General features: G+C 51.2%; 2 protein-coding genes across 3 annotated transcripts in view; one reads left to right on the forward strand and one right to left on the reverse strand.

Annotated features, from left to right (window-relative positions):
- LOC306770754 (histone-lysine N-methyltransferase 2C-like) overlaps positions 1-16,955 on the forward strand; it is a 72,768-nt gene that overhangs the window by 41,260 nt on the left and 14,553 nt on the right. For both annotated transcript variants that reach the window (XM_079259677.1, XM_079259678.1), the window contains exons 34-52: positions 2,557-2,682; positions 2,770-3,108; positions 3,214-3,287; positions 5,116-5,316; positions 5,496-6,084; positions 6,168-6,988; positions 8,738-9,016; positions 9,108-9,448; positions 9,911-10,092; positions 10,202-10,639; positions 10,723-11,009; positions 11,106-11,172; positions 11,272-11,625; positions 12,080-12,191; positions 12,269-12,407; positions 12,497-12,560; positions 12,707-12,939; positions 15,088-15,513; positions 16,467-16,574. In XM_079259677.1, the coding sequence (XP_079115803.1) occupies positions 2,557-2,682; positions 2,770-3,108; positions 3,214-3,287; positions 5,116-5,316; positions 5,496-6,084; positions 6,168-6,988; positions 8,738-9,016; positions 9,108-9,448; positions 9,911-10,092; positions 10,202-10,639; positions 10,723-11,009; positions 11,106-11,172; positions 11,272-11,625; positions 12,080-12,191; positions 12,269-12,407; positions 12,497-12,560; positions 12,707-12,939; positions 15,088-15,513; positions 16,467-16,574 (5,180 nt within the window). The remainder of the gene's footprint in view (positions 1-2,556; positions 2,683-2,769; positions 3,109-3,213; positions 3,288-5,115; positions 5,317-5,495; positions 6,085-6,167; positions 6,989-8,737; positions 9,017-9,107; positions 9,449-9,910; positions 10,093-10,201; positions 10,640-10,722; positions 11,010-11,105; positions 11,173-11,271; positions 11,626-12,079; positions 12,192-12,268; positions 12,408-12,496; positions 12,561-12,706; positions 12,940-15,087; positions 15,514-16,466; positions 16,575-16,955) is intronic.
- Positions 948-1,811, reverse strand: LOC306770762 (lysozyme g-like). The gene has a single exon (XM_079259690.1). It carries the CDS (start codon positions 1,739-1,741, stop codon positions 1,130-1,132), a length of 612 nt encoding a protein of 203 aa, XP_079115816.1. The 5' UTR covers positions 1,742-1,811; the 3' UTR covers positions 948-1,129.

Consider the following 16,955-nt stretch of genomic DNA (forward strand, 5'->3'; position numbering starts at 1 on the left):
GCGTTTCCGACACGCTGCTTGCATAGATAAAAGGCGTTCAGAGGACAGCATGAGAACGTTAACGGGGGAAGTGTGGGTGTGAAAGAAGACGCTAAAGGCAGGTCCTCAGTATAGTGCCGGTGTGTGCATTATGCAGAACATCGGCGTGGCTAATGACGCCTTACTAAAATGGCTCCTGTGAAGAAACGTTTACGAAGCTCAGTTAAAACTGCGAGCTATCGGTTACGTGGACAAACATGGGAATCGAGCCGCCGTGAGAGAATTAAAGATCAATGAATCCACGGTTCACAAGTTTAAGAAGCAGGAAAACGAGCTTCGCCAAGTCAAGAACACGAAGTGGAGTTTCCATGGAAACAAGGCGAGGTGAAGATGGAAACTCTCGTTTTGTCCTGAGAGCTTTGTGTCCATGATGGAGACACAGCATGTCAGGGTTACCATGGTTTCAGTGTTTTTGCTGGTTTTATTAACGTCGACAGGTTATCTGAGATCTGAACTTTAACTATTTATAGCGACTTATATTCATTGTCACAACATTTCAGTCATTAATGGGAAATTAGTCCGTGATGAGGTGTACAGTAGCTGTCTCGGTATGTTTTGGGTTTGGTCTTATTGTGAAAGGATCTTTTTATATTCCTGCTCTGGTTATTTATGTCCACTTTTCATTTTTGTGCTTTTGTATTGCCCTCCTTTGTTTTTGTTTTCGTCTGAAGGACGGATTTTCCTACTTTTACTGCGATTCAAGACTCGCCCACAGTTTCTCTACAGCGAGACCTTTAGATGTCAGTTTATTGTCCCTGATGGGAAATCCTTTAACACAGGCCATCCCCGAGCAGACACAGAACGCACACAGAAAAAAGCAAGATAACAATCCTCAGCTGGGCCTGTTGTTTTTTTTTTTTTTTTTTTTTTTTTTTTTTTTTTTTTTTTTTTTTTTCATTTTTGGAGCCTTTATTGGTACTTTTTATTTCTTTTAACACAGACAACTGGAAAGCGACAACACCGCAGCAGTAACCTCCACTTGTGCAGTTTCAGTTTACACTGCATCATTTATCATGCATTATATAACCTCACACAAGATAAACAAGCCTTTCTTTTGCTATTTTATTGTCGTTTTCATAAAGTGCAGCTGTTAAAAATGTTCTTTGTACCACTGAGCCCTGGCAACCACATCGTTTGAGTAGTCGCCACCTGTTGTGTTTTCATCCACTTTGCTGTAGGAATGCACACTCCTGTCCCCCATGTTGTAGGCGGCTATCCCTCCTTTCAGCTTCTGCTCCTTGCACCAGTTGGGAAACTTCTCACTGATCTTGTTAATAAATGAAATCAGGATCTGGGTGGCCTGAGTGAGATGTTCTTCACTGTCCCATTTTCCTTCTGGAGTGTGTCCACCTCCTTCCGGGTTGACGTCTACCTGCATCAGTCCAAAGGCATTATATGCTTTTCTCTTTGGGTTCCAGTCCCCCCAGCCCTTATCCAGTGTATTTCCAGCCCTGGACTCTCTGGAGATGATGGCAGCAATAAGAGCCGGATCGATTCCGGACGATTCTGCCACATTTAAGATCTTTTCCTTGTATTTCTTCATTCTTTCTGCGTCCATCTTTGCCATCGTGTGTGAGGCACAAACACCTTTGTAACCCAGCTTGTCCTGCTGAGCTGTTTTCATCGAAGCTCCTGTAGTTTCAACTTTCATGATGTCACCATAGCCAGAATCTCCGCTGAAAAAGCTGAAAAAGCCTCCCATCTTCCCAGCGAGGATCCTCTGCAGAGCAGGTGTCCGTTACTTTCGCAGCTGTCGCGTGCGCGTGCTCTGCTGTCGCGTGGAAAATTTTTTTTTTTTTTTTTTTTTTTTGGGCCTGTTGTTTAAGGCAGCTATGACTGCAGACATCAGATTTTCCTAAAACCTTCCTGCACCGTCGTGTCGCACATCTACGCCCTGAAGCCAGTGGGTGAGTCTGGTGGAGGAGATGTGTTCGGTAGGACTGCTGTGTGAACGGCGGCCTTATTGTGTTCAGTGATGTTGGATGTGGGAAGACTGAGGGCTTGAAAATACCAAACTTTGTAAAAACACCCGGTTACTGTGTCCTGTTTGCTGCAACTGCTTCGTCTCCGTCCATTTCACCGGCTGTGAGGGTGGACGACGTAAAGCGAACGCGGGGAATGAAACACAACTATCATAGCTGATATTATCACATCTCAGGTGGAGATGAAGCAAAATCCCAGTAAAGCATGCACTGGTTTCATCCTTTAACTCTGAAAATGAGGACTTGTCTGGGAAAAGGGACGTTTGGTCTCCTTAAATGACGGATTCAGAAAGATGAGAGGAATTTCACGTGAAGGAGTGAAACCTGGATCAGTGCCGGGTCTTCAGGCTTCTTTGTGATTTGCTCATAAAAATGTTTTAGTTTGTGTTTCAGTTTAAAGTTGCTGAGTCCAACTCCAGCAGCTCAATGCCATGCTAAAGTGTGTGTGTGTGTGTGTGTGTGTGTGTGTGTGTGTGTGTGTGTGTGTGTGTGTGTGTGTGTGTGTGTGTGTGTGTGTGTGTGTGTGTGTGTTCAGAGCTGGAGGGGAAGGACGTGGAGGAGGTCTTCACTGCTGTTCTGAGTCCAGATGGCAGCAGCCAAGCAGAGCCGAGTCAACACACACACTCTGCTGCTGGGACCAAGGTGCACACACACAGCGCGGGTACGTTCACAATAACACACACACACACACACGCTTGATTTACTGACGCAGGTAAGTGACCAGGTGTATCGATCGCTTGTCTCCCAGCTCCAGCAGCGTTTTCTCGCCTGCCGCTGATGAACGGCCTCATGCAGGCTGCGTCACACTTTCCCAACACTCCCATGATGCCCGGCGGGGCCCACGCTCAGCCTGGGTTTAGGATGCCAACGCCCGAGGGACCCAGAGCCGCTCCCGCCCAAGGTCCCGTCCCCGGGTCGGCCTCAGCCAATCAGGCGCTGGCAGGAGAGGGCGAGCAGGATGCAATGTCCACGGCTCAGAGGAGCATGTTGAAGTGGGAGAAGGAGGAGAGTCTTGGAGAGCTGGCTACCGTCGCTCCCGTCCTCTACTGCAACACAAACTTCCCCCAACTGAAGCTACAGTATCCTGGTACACACACACACACACACACACACATGTGGCATCATTCAGATAGAAAACATGTTTAAACGGATAAACATTTCCTGCTGTCTGACCACTGTGCTCCTTCCTCAGACTGGCCCACCAGAGTGAAGCAGATCGCCAAGCTGTGGAGGAAGGCCAGTTCTCAGGACAGAGCGCCTTATGTGGTGAGTCCCAGCTCCTCTTCTTCACCTGCACCATAGATCAACTACAGAACTGATCCAGAGTCCCAGTCCAGTCTTCTGGTTTGGATGTAGGGCTGCTCGATTAAGGCAAAAATTATAATCACGGTTATTTTGACTGAAATTGAAATCTCGATTATTTAACACGATTATCCTTTTATCTTTAACAGCATTAATTTATTTAACATTAAAACGTGGCTTTTAAACAATGACTTTAGAATTACACAAATTTTAGAAAACAAACAAATAACATGAAGCTTTGTCTTGACAACGTGCACATAATGATGTAAACTGAATAGATAAATAAAAGTAAGGATTAAACAACGTTTAGTGTTCTTGACACTGCTGCTCCTCCGTATCGAGAGGAACCAGTTGAGGTGGCTCGGGCATCTGGTCAGGATGCCTCCTGGACCTCCCTGGTGAGGTGTTCCAGGCACGTCCCTCCGGCAGGAGACCCCGGGGAAGACCCAGGACACGCTGGAGGGATTATATCTCTCGGCTGGTCTGGGAACGCCTCGGGATCCCCCCCGCAGAGTTGGCAAATGTGGCTGGGGAGAGGGAAGTCTGGGCTTCCCTGCTTAGGCTGCTGCCCCCGCGACCCGACCCCGGATAAGCGGCTGAAGATGAAGATGAAGTAGTGTTCTCGACTCAACAACGTGCATTATAACCGTTTAATGCACGGTTCCGAGTTGTTTAGTCCGCTTATACCATGGTCCCACACAGCAAAGATTTCATAACAAATTTATATTTCCTTTTTTTTTTTTTTTTTTTTTTGCAACATTTACTAAATATGCTAAAGTATAGGAACTATTTCATGTTGGCCTGGATGTACCAATAACAGTTGTCAGGCTACAGCGCGTTTCTCTCACTCATCTGTTAAAAGATGAACGTGTTGCTATGGTGACGCCCCGTGACGGAGGGATATTATAGTGATTTAACTCGCCAAACTACGTGTGCATGTGTAGGAAAATAATGCAGCCAGTTGTCAGTGACAATGGTATAAACTATGTTTAGGTGAACTTCCACAACCTACTGCAGTTATTCTACATTGACCTGCAGGCGGAGCCGACTGAGACTGGCCGCCTGGGAGTGCTTTAGGACGGGAGAGGCTCCCGCTGCTCCTTCCTTACAGTAACTGCAGAACAATATGTGCCTTCAAGTCAGTCGCCAAAACACCAGAAAAGTCTCCAATAACTCCAGTAAAAGCTGCTAGATTTGTCGCTTTTAACAAAAAAAGTCTCCAGATTTAGCGAGAAAGTCTCCAAGTTGGCAACAGTGTCTGAATGAAAGCAAAGCGGCTGTGGGAGGAGTTTACAGCACAGCGCTGCAACGCCAGAGACGCTCGATTAGCAGCTGAAGACAGCAGGAGAGGAAACTGCAGAGAGAGAAATAATCACATCCTTTTATTTTTATGATCGCTGAAACCGCAGATCGTAATTGAGATTAAAATCCGATTAATCGCCCAGACCAACTCTGATGTAGTCTCTCTTTTTAAAGTGGTCTAAATCAATAGTTCTGCAGCTTTCTTTGGAAACTTTCCTGCTTTTCCCTTCATTTTCCATCCATTCGTTGTACGGGACCATGGTCAGGGGAGGATGTGTTGTTTACCTGTTTGTTTGTGAAGCATCTTAACTCTGACCAGTAAACCAGTGCAGCTGGAATCAGACATGATGCTGCTTTTTTCCTTCATTTGTGGAGTAAAGTTCCTGTATGTTAATGAGACAGTCTCACCTGCTACTGCAGGATGCGAGGAGCTCTGCAAATACCAAACACTCTGTGTCTGAAGGTGTGAAACGACGTTTTCTCTCTGCAGCAAAAAGCTCGAGACAACCGGGCGGCTCAGCGCATCAACAAGGTGCAGCTGTCCAACGACCCTCTGAAATGTCTGCCGCCTCCTCAGCAGCCGCAGCCACTGGGACCCTATGACCCCGTATCCATGGACACAGATATGGCCTTCAAGGACCCACTGAGGCCCAGAGAGTCCGAACAGGAGCAGGAGTGGAAGTTAAGACAGGTGAGTGTGAGTGTCATTAAATCATCATCACTAATCTTCATCTTGTGATAGTCGTAAAGCCGATTGCTTTTCCCTTCCGGAAGGCCTTACAGGGTGCGTTGGTCTTCAGACCGACTGTTGTGGAGGAGGAGTGGAGCTCCTCCATCCCATCTCATGGTGTTTGTCGTCTTTTTCTGCAGCAAATGCGTCAGAAGTCGAAGCAGCTGGCCAAGATGGAGGCGACTCAGAAGCTAGAGCAGGTGAAGAACGAGCAGCGGCAGCAGCAGCTGCTTTCCAGCCAGCGTCTGTCTGGATGTCTGTCTCCGGACGCCGGCAGCCGCAGCCCGCTCACCCCCACGCAGCAGCCTGTTGCCGGGGGCAACGCCTCCCCGCTGCACTCGGCGCCCAGCAGGCAGCTTCCGCACATGCAGGGGAGTTCAGGTTCAGGGCCGCCCGACGACGTCTTCCTCCGACCTCAGGCTCCTCCCCCTTCAGGTTTCTCCTCACTTCCTCACTCCCCTCAGACATCCTCCCCTCTCCACCAGCCCCCGTCCTCTCCCCAGATGTTCTCCCCGCCCTCCTCCCGCCCCTCGTCGCCTTGGGACCCCTGCAATAAAAAAGCAGGGACTCCTCGCCCCACCTCCTCCCAGTCGGGAAGCGCTCCAGCCCCTCAGCAGCATTGTCGCAGCTCCCTCAGTGCCTCCCCCGCACACGATGTCTTCGGATCTCCTGCGCCGTCCCCCGACTCCAAAAGCTCTGAGGCTCCTCGGGCCTCCACATCCCAACCAGGTAACTCCATCCGTCTGATCCCTTCCTCCTCCTCCTCCATTCTTTCTCTGCAGATTAACACCTCCTCCTTTTTCTCCCTGCAGGGCTTCAGCAGAGCAGAGCAGGTATGATGAGCCCCCCCTCTGGCTCCGCCCCTGACCTGTCCGTCAGACATGCCGGTGTACGAACAGCTGACAGAATGAGCATGCAGGGGGGCATCTTCAAAGCCCCGATGCCCCCGCAACTGCAGGCTCAGCAGGAGGTGTTTGGCAGCTCAGGAGGAGGAAGGAGGGATCCGCCCGTACCCTCAGACCTGGCGTTCACCATTGCCCAGACACAGGAACCCCTCTATCCCTCCAGTCCTCTGTCAGGCCTCGGTTCACCCCACCGCAGCCCCTACTCTCAGACCCCCGGCACCCCCAGACCGGACTACAGCCAACAAACCAGTGACCACTTCTCCCAGCAGTCCCCCCTCAGCTCCCGGCCGTCCCCTGACCCCTACAGCAACCCTCAGACGCCTGGTACACCGCGCCCTCACTCAGACCCGACCTACCTCACCACCCCTCCCAGTCTGAGACTGGACCAGTACAAGCAGCAGCCTGCCAACCGCCGCCCATCCCCCTCCCACCCGTCGCTAGACCCCTACAGCTCCAACCCAGGAACTCCCCGCCCTTCTGAGCGCTTCCCCCGCTCACCAGGAAACCAGCGCAGCACTGACCCGTACGCCCAGCCTGTTGGGACGCCGCGGCCCTCGCCGGACCCCTACCTCCAGCAGCCTTCTACTCCTCGGCCCCAGAAGCAACACGAACCATTCAGCCAAGCTCCAGTGGACAGCTTCAGCAACCAGCCTGCCTCCTGTGGAACCTCCCCTCTGACCTCAGGACCATCTGCAGAGCCTGGGACCTTCACCCCGACTCCCCACCAGGTAACCGCTCAGTCTGCAGTAACAACCATGTCGCCAGTAGGTGGCAGCAGCATCCTGCATGGTCTGACCCCGAAACGGAGATGATGTGCTAATTCAGTTAGCTTTAGGATGCTCGTAACCAGAGCAGGAGTTGTTTACCTGGACCAGGAGCAGCTTCATGCCGCAAAAATAATATCCGGAGAAAAAACTAAGTTATGAAGACTCAGACTAATCTGCCAGTGCAGTAAGAAAGTTAGACTTTGAAGAAACATATTTAGACTTTAGACAAGAGAAACACTCACTTAGGCCTGTCGCAATAAGTCAATTAATCGCACGATAAGAAGTAATGCATGCAATAAGTTTACCAGACCCAATAATTTCCATTTGTCTTTCTTTTCTACCATGTTTGTTTTAAGACAAAAATCAACTAAACACGGCAATACAACAAGCTTCCATCTGCACTTAAGGCCTTAACAAACAGCTCCATCTCCCTGACAGTCTACGATCACTGCAGTGTTTAACAGATTAAACACCAACAGGACAGTCCAACATGGTGTGCGCTCAGATGGCGTGGTTGGTAAAGCCATGCCGCTCTTTAATGTTAAAGATGTTGGAAACATTTCACAGCCAGTATGAATCGCCTGGATGAACCTTCATGTTACAAACGGCATTTCCACAACTTTATAATGACGTGAAAAATGACATTTTACCATTCCACCTCTGGTCTAGTCCAAACATGCCCCCTTATATGAGCTGACCATAGACCATGTAACTGTGTTACGTGGTGTTTAGAGACCAGATGTTCCAGGTCACCATGTTGCCAAAACCCCAGGAGAAATCCGGATCTGTTTTTCCAGACTGGGGATTGGATGAGTCTAGTCGGCACATCGAGCTAAATGTTCTTTAGAAATTAAAGTATGTTGATCTTTGAAAAGGTGTACTTGCATTATTATGGCATTATTATTATTTTAGTTGAAAATGGTCTCAAAATGACAACAATAATCGCTGATATTATCGTCTATCGCAATAATTTCTGAGACAGTTAATCACACGGTGAAGTTTGTTACTGTGACAGATCTACATTCACTCCAATCCCTTATTCTGTGAAAACAACCTCAGCTGTAGCGGCAGCAACTTGTAATCCCTTCCAGCAGCCTCTCTGAGGCCTGAATGGAGGCAAGGTGGGTTAGTGGATTTAACAAGACAAAGACTCGAACCACCTTCCTCTTACTGGACACCATCAGAACCGCCGCCGCCATCCACACGGCCGCGCTTACTTCTTGTATTCTTGTTTACTGGCTCTTCGTTCAGATTCTCGTCTCTCAAAGTAAAAAAACACTCACCTGATGGCTCGGATTTAAAATGAGTTTCACGACTTGTTTTTAAGATATTTCTAACTTATGTCAGGAAATCAAAATGTTTTTTCCCTTAAACTGGTTTTACTGGGAGGTCTTGAAACAAATTTTTACAGCTAATTTGGTTGGAAAGACATGATGTGATCTGAAACAGCGTCTCAGTTTGATGATTTGCACGGAAAATAACACATTTTAGGATGTAGTAAGTAAAAAATAAGAACGTTCCTGAAACGTGTTTGTTCCGTTTTACTTTCTACTCGCTGCGAAAACAAGATGAAGACGTCGTTTGGGTGAATATGAGATCATAAGACGGGGTGTGAGGGGTCATTGTTGGCTCAGTTGCCTGTACTTACCATACCACCATACTCTTCATCCCCCTCCTTTGCTTCCTCCTCATCTTCATCTCTCCTGTCAGATGCAGCGGTCTCCAGGGCGACAGCAGCAGGACTCGTTTCCCAGAACACCCAGCAGTCAGACCCCAAAGCATCCTGGGACGTCTGAGGAGAGCGGGTTCACCGGTCTGGCAGGTCACGCTCCGGGTCAAGACCCGTTTGAGCTGGGTCACATGACCCCAGGCTCCACACACCCTGACAAGACGCCAGCCAATGAAATGTCAGCACTGGGCGTGGCTTCTTTAGATGGACCAATGAGCATGCTTCCTCAGCTGGGTGACACAGAGGAGAAACTGCGACAGGTTCTTCTTCTTCAGCTTTTCTTTCCAGACAGTTTGGGCGTTTGCCGCGTCTCTGGAGGCTCATCTGCTTCTTCCTGTCGTCTCTCTGCAGCGCCAGCGGCTCCGGCAGCTCATCCTGAGACAGCAGCAGCAGAAGAGCGCCTTACGGCAGGAGAAAGGTCTGCAGGAGGCGGCCGCTGCTCTACCCCTCGCCGCTGGTTCTACCACTCCTCTTCATAGCTGGGCCCAGGAGGACTCCTCCAGCTCCTCTGCTCCTCCAGCGGACCTGTTCGGACGTCCTCCTCCCCCATACCCTGGCACGGTTCGACCTCCTGCTCCCAGGTTCCCCGGGGGTTTCCCCGGGGAACAGCCGAGGGGCTTCACCCCTGGAGAGCCTCCTTTCCCCAGACAGAGCCTCCCCAGGGAGCTGGGCGTCAGAGGACCGGGTGTGAGGTGAGGATCAGAACCTGGTTTAGATCCAGTCTGAGGGTCAGAACCTGGTTTAGATCCAGTCTGCGGGTCAGATCCTGGTTTAGATCCAGTCTGAGGAGCAGAACCTGGTTTAGATCCGGTCTGAGGATCAGAACCTGGTTTAGATCCAGTCTGAGGAGCAGAACCTGGTTTAGATCCGGTCTGAGGGTCAGATCCTGGTTTAGATCCGGTCTGAGGATCAGATCCTGGTTTAGATCCGGTCTGAGGGTCAGATCCTGGTTTAGATCCGGTCTGAGGATCAGATCCTGGTTTAGATCCGGTCTGAGGATCAGATCCTGGTTTAGATCCGGTCTGAGGATCAGATCCTGGTTTAGATCCAGTCTGAGGATCAGATCCTGGTTTAGATCCAGTCTGAGGGTCAGAACCTGGTTTAGATCCAGTCTGAGGATCAGATCTGACTCCTGACTCATGTTCTCTGTCCAGATTCAGCGTTCCTCCTGGAGCTCCAGCAGAGTCCTTCCTGCGCCCTCCCCAGGCAGCGCTGCCTGTGGCCGGACTCGGCGCGGTGGAGGGAGCCCCGGTTGGGATGAGGAGGTCGATGCCCACTGAGTTTACTGGGATCCGACCAGTGATGGCTCCAACCAGCAGCACACACGCCATAGCAGGTCGGGACACTCCGCTGATCCTCAGAATCAGATCAGACCAACTTTCAGGAGAATCTACTAGTGTCACCATCAGCACTTTTACTGATTCATGACGTGTCCCCCCCCCCAGGTCTCCCCCAGCCCTTCCTCCCTCACCCCCTCCCTCTGCAGCAACACACCATGCCTTACATTGAGCTGCGTCACCGTGCTCCAGAGAGCCGCCTTAGGCTGCCCTTCCCACCAAACATGACCCCGGACTCCAGAGCCCTGATCCTGCACCCTCGAGACCCCCAGTCCGCCCCACTCAGACCTGGTCCCCCCAGGATGGGTGAGGTTGTGCTGGGCCAGCAGATGGTGATGGGGGGTGGAGTTGTGGGGCAGCTGAACCAGCCACACCAGCAGCATCTGGGCCACGCATCGGCGCTGACTCAGAGCGGCGAGGCGAGTCTCCCGGGACCTGATGGGATGGAGGAGCACCTGGAGGGGGAGGACTCGGCCGTGAAGGATCTGGAGGACGTGGAGGTGAAAGACTTGGTCGACCTCAACCTGAATTTGGACCCTGAAGACGGTAAGAATCCACACGGTTTGCAACTCTGGAGATCCTGCAGGTCGAAGCGGACCCGAGTCACGTGACCACTTCTGCTGCCTCAGGTAAAGAAGACCTGGACCTGGGTCCCAACGATCTCCACCTGGACGACTTCCTGCCGTCAGGGAAGTTCGACCTGATCGCCTACGCCGACCCCGAGTTCAACCTGGAAGACAAGAAGGACATGTTCAACGAGGAGCTGGACCTTGGGGAGCCGGTGGAGGAGAAGGAGGGGGGAGAGCGGAGGAGGAGTGACGCTCACCTGCTGGAACAGGTGAAGCACGAGGTGAAGGAAGCTGTGAAGATGGGCGGATGCTCCTCGGCAGCGGGTCCCTCTGCCCTCCTCATCAAGGTGGGGTCGCGTCCGTCGGCACTTCTCATCCATAATGAGAGCAGATTATCGATCATCTCCGACAGGAACATAATCAATAAGTTCTCCTTCCTCCAGGAGGACTCTGGTTCTCTTTCAGGGACTGTCGTGGCTCTCCAGGCCCAGGATCAGGCTCCACCCACAGGTTAGACTCGCAGGATCCGCCCCCATGAGATTAATGTTATTGATCGGTTATTGATCTTCAGATCAGTCGTGTTTAAACCCGTTTCCTCTTCGTCTTCAGGACAACAGTCTGTTTTCCAGCAGAGACCCTTCGGACCGTCCTCCTCCTCGGCGCTCCCCACCCCCCTCCCACAGGGTCTCCCACTGACTCCTCAGGTTCCCCCCGGCCTACCTCACCCGCTACCTCCTCAGCCCCGCCTCCTGCTCAGTCCCCAGAGCCAGCCTCCACACCCCGGGACCTCCACCCAGGACCAGGTCCAGAACCAGAACCAGTCCAGGCCTCTTCTTCTGGAGGAGCAGCCGCTGCTCCTGCAGGACCTGCTGGACCAGGAGCGCCAGGAGCAACAGCAGCAGAAACAGATGCAGGCCCTGATCCGACAGAGGTCCACGCCAGAGTCTGTGTTCCCCAACACAGGTAAGACCTGGACTCTGGTAGACCTGGACTCTGGTAGACCTGGGACTCTGGTAGACCTGGGACTCTGGTAGACCTGGACTCTGGTAGACCTGGGACTCTGGCAGACCTGGGACTCTGGCAGACCTGGCCTCTGGTAGACCTGGGACTCTGGTAGACCTGGCCTCTGGTAGACCTGGGACTCTGGCAGACCTGGCCTCTGGTAGACCTGGGACTCTGGCAGACCTGGCCTCTGGTAGACCTGGGACTCTGGCAGACCTGGCCTCTTAAAAGAAGACGAGTGGCCGGGTACATGAGCACCAGATAAGGACGCTTGATGAAGGAGGACCCTGACCAACGGTCCGTGTGTGTGTGTGTGTGTGTGTGTGTGTGTGTGTGTGTGTGTGTGTGTGTGTGTGTGTGTCTCTGACTTGTAGGAATTCTCCCTCAGAGCTTGTTGTATTTGTGTGTCTGGCAGACTTTGACTCCATCTCGGACCCCATCATGAAAGCCAAGATGGTGGCTCTGAAGGGCATCAACAAGGTGATGAGTCAGGGGAACCTGGGCCTAAACCCCATCGTCATCAACAGGTGGGACTCTCATCTCAGCTCCGCTTTTCACGGTTTTTATTCAGGCTCGTGACTCTGTTGTTCATCACTACCTGCAGGTTCCAGCCGGGTCCAGGGACCCCAGGACCCCCAGGAGCTCCAGGAGTCTCAGGTACTCCCGGAGTCCCAGGTACTCCCGGACCCCCAGGCACTCCAGGCCCTGAGGTGACTCCCCAGCCTCCTCACCTGGTGGGACAGGTATGTAGATCCTCATCAGTGACTTGCAGCCTATATCTGTGAATGTTGGGGAAACAAAGTGAGTTTTTGGCGTCTTCTCTTCCTGTCAGGACGGGAAGCTGAACCCTCAGCTGGTGCGACGGAACCCCCCCAGCTTCGGTCCGGGCTTCGTCAGTGAGTATCGGACATGAATCAGACCCAAGCTGATGATAAACCGGTGTTGTCCGCTTGTATCTGGCTGAAACGGGTCGACAGGCGTTCAGTTAGTGACCATGGAAACCAGATCGAATCGGTCAGATCTCGTCACACTGTCTCCTCAGATGAGTCTCAGCGCCGTCAGTATGAGGAGTGGCTCGGGGAGACGCAGCAGCTCCTGCAGATGCAGCAGCGCCTCCTTGAGGAGCAGATTGCTGCCCATCGCAAGACCAAGAAGGCGCTGTCGGCCAAGCAGAGAACAGCCAAGAGGGCGGGCAGAACCTTCGCCGAGGAGGACGCCGCTCAGCTGCGTTACATCAGCGAGCAGCAGGGGGTGGTCCAGAAACAGCTGGAGCAGGTAGACGGCGTAACATCTGCACTGTGACACGACATCTGGCTGCTTTGTAAACATCAAGCTTATTTTCACAAACAAGTCGGATTATTTTCATCACACCTGGAAGAATTAATTCTGCAGTTTTGCTGCTATAAAAATAACAAACCTGAACATCAGCTGTGTGACACACACTGCCCATCCCATAAAACTCTCCTCCTGGAGTTTCAGTCCAATAAGGAAGAGCCTCCCAGTGGAGGGTGATGTTTCCACTGGGATCAAGTTACTGTAGCAACGAGTAGCTTCTCGTTTCATCAGCTAACGGTGTGTTCACACCAGACGCGTTTTAAGCGTCCTGTATCGGACATGAATCGTGATGAACCCAGACACGGGTCTGAGACGCCGTACGACAGGGTTCATCATCTCATGCGGCTCACCGACTCTTGCCTTGCGGCTCATGAAGCAGTTGCTGGCTGTCTGAAAATGCATCTAAACAAGCCATAATGATCCTCAACGCTGCAGTTCTCTCCACAAACAAGAGCTGCAGGCTGCTTGCAGAAACTCTGCTGTCCTAACGGCCCTAACTGACCCTGTCAGAGTTGCCAGTTTGGCTGATTTCAGCTGCAGCGAACTCCACTCTCTGCTGAGTGCAGCTCTTGTTGCATTAACAGTGACTATGACTGCCCTACAACGACGTTCTCTATTTATTAAATAAAACCATTCCATCTCTCTACTGCACCGCCATCATTCAAACTAACCTGAAGAAAAGCTCCGCCTTTCCCTTCTCTCTTTTCCGCCATGTTTGCTGCTCGCTCCCGACAAGCGGCAAACGTGACAGGAGCGTTTTGGGCGTTGGACACAAAAGTGACAGTTGAGTGACCAGCGTCGAGCGTTCAGCGTTTGGTCTGAACACACCGTCAAACCCCAAGTTGCCCCCGATGTCCCCATGGGGGTACGAGTGTGTATGTAAGTCGCTTTGGGTAAAAGCGTCTGCTAAATGACAGTAGAGTAGAGTAGAGTAGAGTAGAAAGACACATCCTGAGGTTTTGGAAAAGAATAGGTTGGGGAACCGTCAGGAAGAAATGTGGTCAGAAAGATCCTGAATGACGCTGATCAGTGATCACTTAAGGTTAGAAGAAAAACAACAGTAGAACTCGGGAAAGTAAAAACGTTTCCACGTGAACGGTGTTACGTGAACGTGAGGGATTGGAGATAACTGTGTGGCCGTAAGAAAACCACCACAGTGAACCGTATCACGGTTCATCTGCCTCGCGGTTTCACAGATTTTTCTTTTAATGTAGCTCTGCACATTTAAGTAAATGTAAACTCTATTTCAGCCGTTATATGTCCCCATTTTACTGTAGGAATCAGCTCACTGTGCTGTATTTCTGTAGAAAAAGCAACGTTACGTACGAGGGAGGAGAAACAGCGCCAGCAGAGAAGCTGGAATATATTCTACAGGATTAGTAATTATTAAGAAGTTCACATTGTTAAATATATGTAGGATTTTATGAGTGTGTAAAGTGGGAGAATGTTGAAAATGTTTGGGAAAGGTTTAAAAACACTCTGAGGAGGAATAATTTGGCTGGTGAAAAATAGATAAAGTTGTCATTTTGGGGGCTGTTTTCAGAACGTAACCCCCCCATTAAACAAGGGACTGCTGTAATCGAGGCTAATGGGGGAAGACGGCGAGGGAGCATAAAGACTCTGGAGCTGGAAGGTGGTCATGTGGTCTGATGAGTCCAGATTAATCCTGTTCCGGCGTGATTAGGAGCAGCAGATAGTGATGCAGCCATCATGCTGAGTGTCTCCTGTACAAGCCAGTGGGGTCCGTCTATGATCTGGCGATGTGTAGGAAATAAGTGGTCATGACTAATTAAACGATTAACTGAACGAGTCTCGAGTTCCATCGTAGTATTTCTGGGTTTTATTATGAAACTGATCCTCGGGGCATAAATGACAGAAGGCAGTGGTTCAGACTCTTCTGTCGCATCATTTCCAGCCCAGTGTGGGACTCCTGCAGAGCATCACATCGCTTCCCCAAAACACTTTATTCTCTCCTGGTTAAATATGATCCTCCATCTCACAGTCCTGCGTTTATGAACACACCGCTCACACACAGTTCGGCATCAGGAGAGAGAGGAGTCAGCCGTTTACCACTCTGTTTCCACGCAGATCCGGAAGCAGCAGAAGGACCACACAGAGCTGATCGAGGACTACAGGAGCAAACAGCAGAGAGTTATGCAGCTGCCCAACCCTCCTATTATCACTGCACCAGCACCCGCCACCCCCCAGAACCCGCTGGTACCGCTGCAACCCCACCCGGCTGGGTCTACACCCGCTCACGTCCCAAACGTCCCAGCTGGTTGGACCTCAGGGCCCAGGGCCCCGGGGCTGATGGGACAGAGGATGCCACCACATCTGCAGGCCCCGATGCTCCCCACCCTGCCTACCAACCCCCAGGCTCCTCCTCACACCCAAACCCCCCCGACCATCGTTCCTGCACTCACAGCACCAACTGCTGGCTTCACGGCAGGCCCCCAGGGCCCTGCTGGAGGACCCAGCGGAGCCACAGGAAACGGAGTCGCTCCAGCACCTCAGGTGAGTGTTGGACTGGGGGTCAGCTGATCCAGAATGAGACTCTGGTTTTACTCTGTCTGAAAACTCCAGCGGGTTCAGTCCTGCCTCGATGTGACGACGGGCATCGGGTCATCTTTTAGTTTTCAGCTGGAAGAAGCAAATAACCAACTGAGTTGGGTGCTAAAACAACCTGGAAGGTGGATCAAAAGTAGCTTCTTGTCGAGCTGTGTGAGAAATACGACCGTGTCGGTCCCCTGATGGAGCAAAGGGTCCATCGGTCTAATCAAACATGACAGCATGAGACTGTCACGTTAAAATATCCATCTGTTTTCTAAGCCGCTACGTCCGGGGTCGTAGGGAGGCTGTGACTAGCAGGTGGGAGGCAGTGCAGACCCTGAACAGGTCAGCAGTCTATCGCAGAGCCAGAACACAGGATTAGTTAACCCAACATGAATCTGTCTGGACTGTGGGAGGAAGCCAGAGTCCCTGTAGAGGGACAACGCATAAACTCCACACAGAAAGGCGATCATTGACACCAACAGTAGTATCATATGCTGTACTGCAACCAGGCCTCCGCAGCAGAACACAAGTTAATCCAGCATTTTGTCTGGTTATTTCTGCTGTTTTAGGTCTGTGTGGAAGATGATTTATCTGGTTTTACAACCCAAAGCTCCAGTAGGTAACGTTCCTCAGAGACATGTTCCTCTGGGTGAAGTGGTTCCTCGTCCTGACAGTAGTCTATACATTCTGTAATCATCAACAATAAGAAATATAGTTAGACCCCTCAGTTTACTGTAAATCTGTAGAAACTCTGACCAATCCAAACGTTCCGACCGTTTCCAAAGCCTCGGATCACGCAAGGAGCAAAACCAGAGGGGGAGGAGCCAAGACAGGGGGCTAGCTCCCCATCATGACCCACTCCAGCTCCTGGAGAGCTCCGGATGCTCATTCACACCCCGTCTCCTCCTCTGCAGGTGAAGTTTGACGACAACAACCCGTTCAGCGAGGGTTTCCAGGAGCGAGAGAGGAGGGAGCGGCTGAGGGAGCAGCAGGAGAGGCAGAGAGTTCAGCTCATGCAGGAGGTAAAACATCACTGTGGACCAGAACGTTCCACGGGAAAAACCTAGACTCTGAACTGGTGTGGAGCCTGTGGTGTTCCTCTGGGCTCCATCTGTCCCACTTCTACTTTTGTTTGACATTAAGATGAGGCCGAAGTGAAACACACACAAGCAGTAAAAACTAAATGGATTGAAAGCTAAATAAAACCAGTTGTAACTGGTTTTTGTTGTTGTGATGCAGCAGGTTTGGTAGTTATACTGGTTTAAACGTTGAGGATGGAAATGCCTACAGGTACGTCTGTCATAGATTACCACAGTGATCAGGTACTACAGGAAGTACACAGGACCACCAGTGTGAGTCCAGAATGGAGACCTGAACTCCGAACCTGCTGATTATCTGCATGT

Source organism: Telmatherina bonti (genome assembly GCF_933228915.1).
Source record: "Telmatherina bonti genome assembly, chromosome: 20".
In the NCBI taxonomy this organism is placed as follows: Eukaryota; Metazoa; Chordata; class Actinopteri; order Atheriniformes; family Telmatherinidae; genus Telmatherina; species Telmatherina bonti.

What these genes read in the sequence shown, in the direction of transcription:
- LOC306770762 (XM_079259690.1), bottom strand. Translation starts at nt 1,741, where the DNA reads ATGGGAGGCTTTTTCAGCTTTTTCAGCGGAGATTCTGGCTATGGTGAC.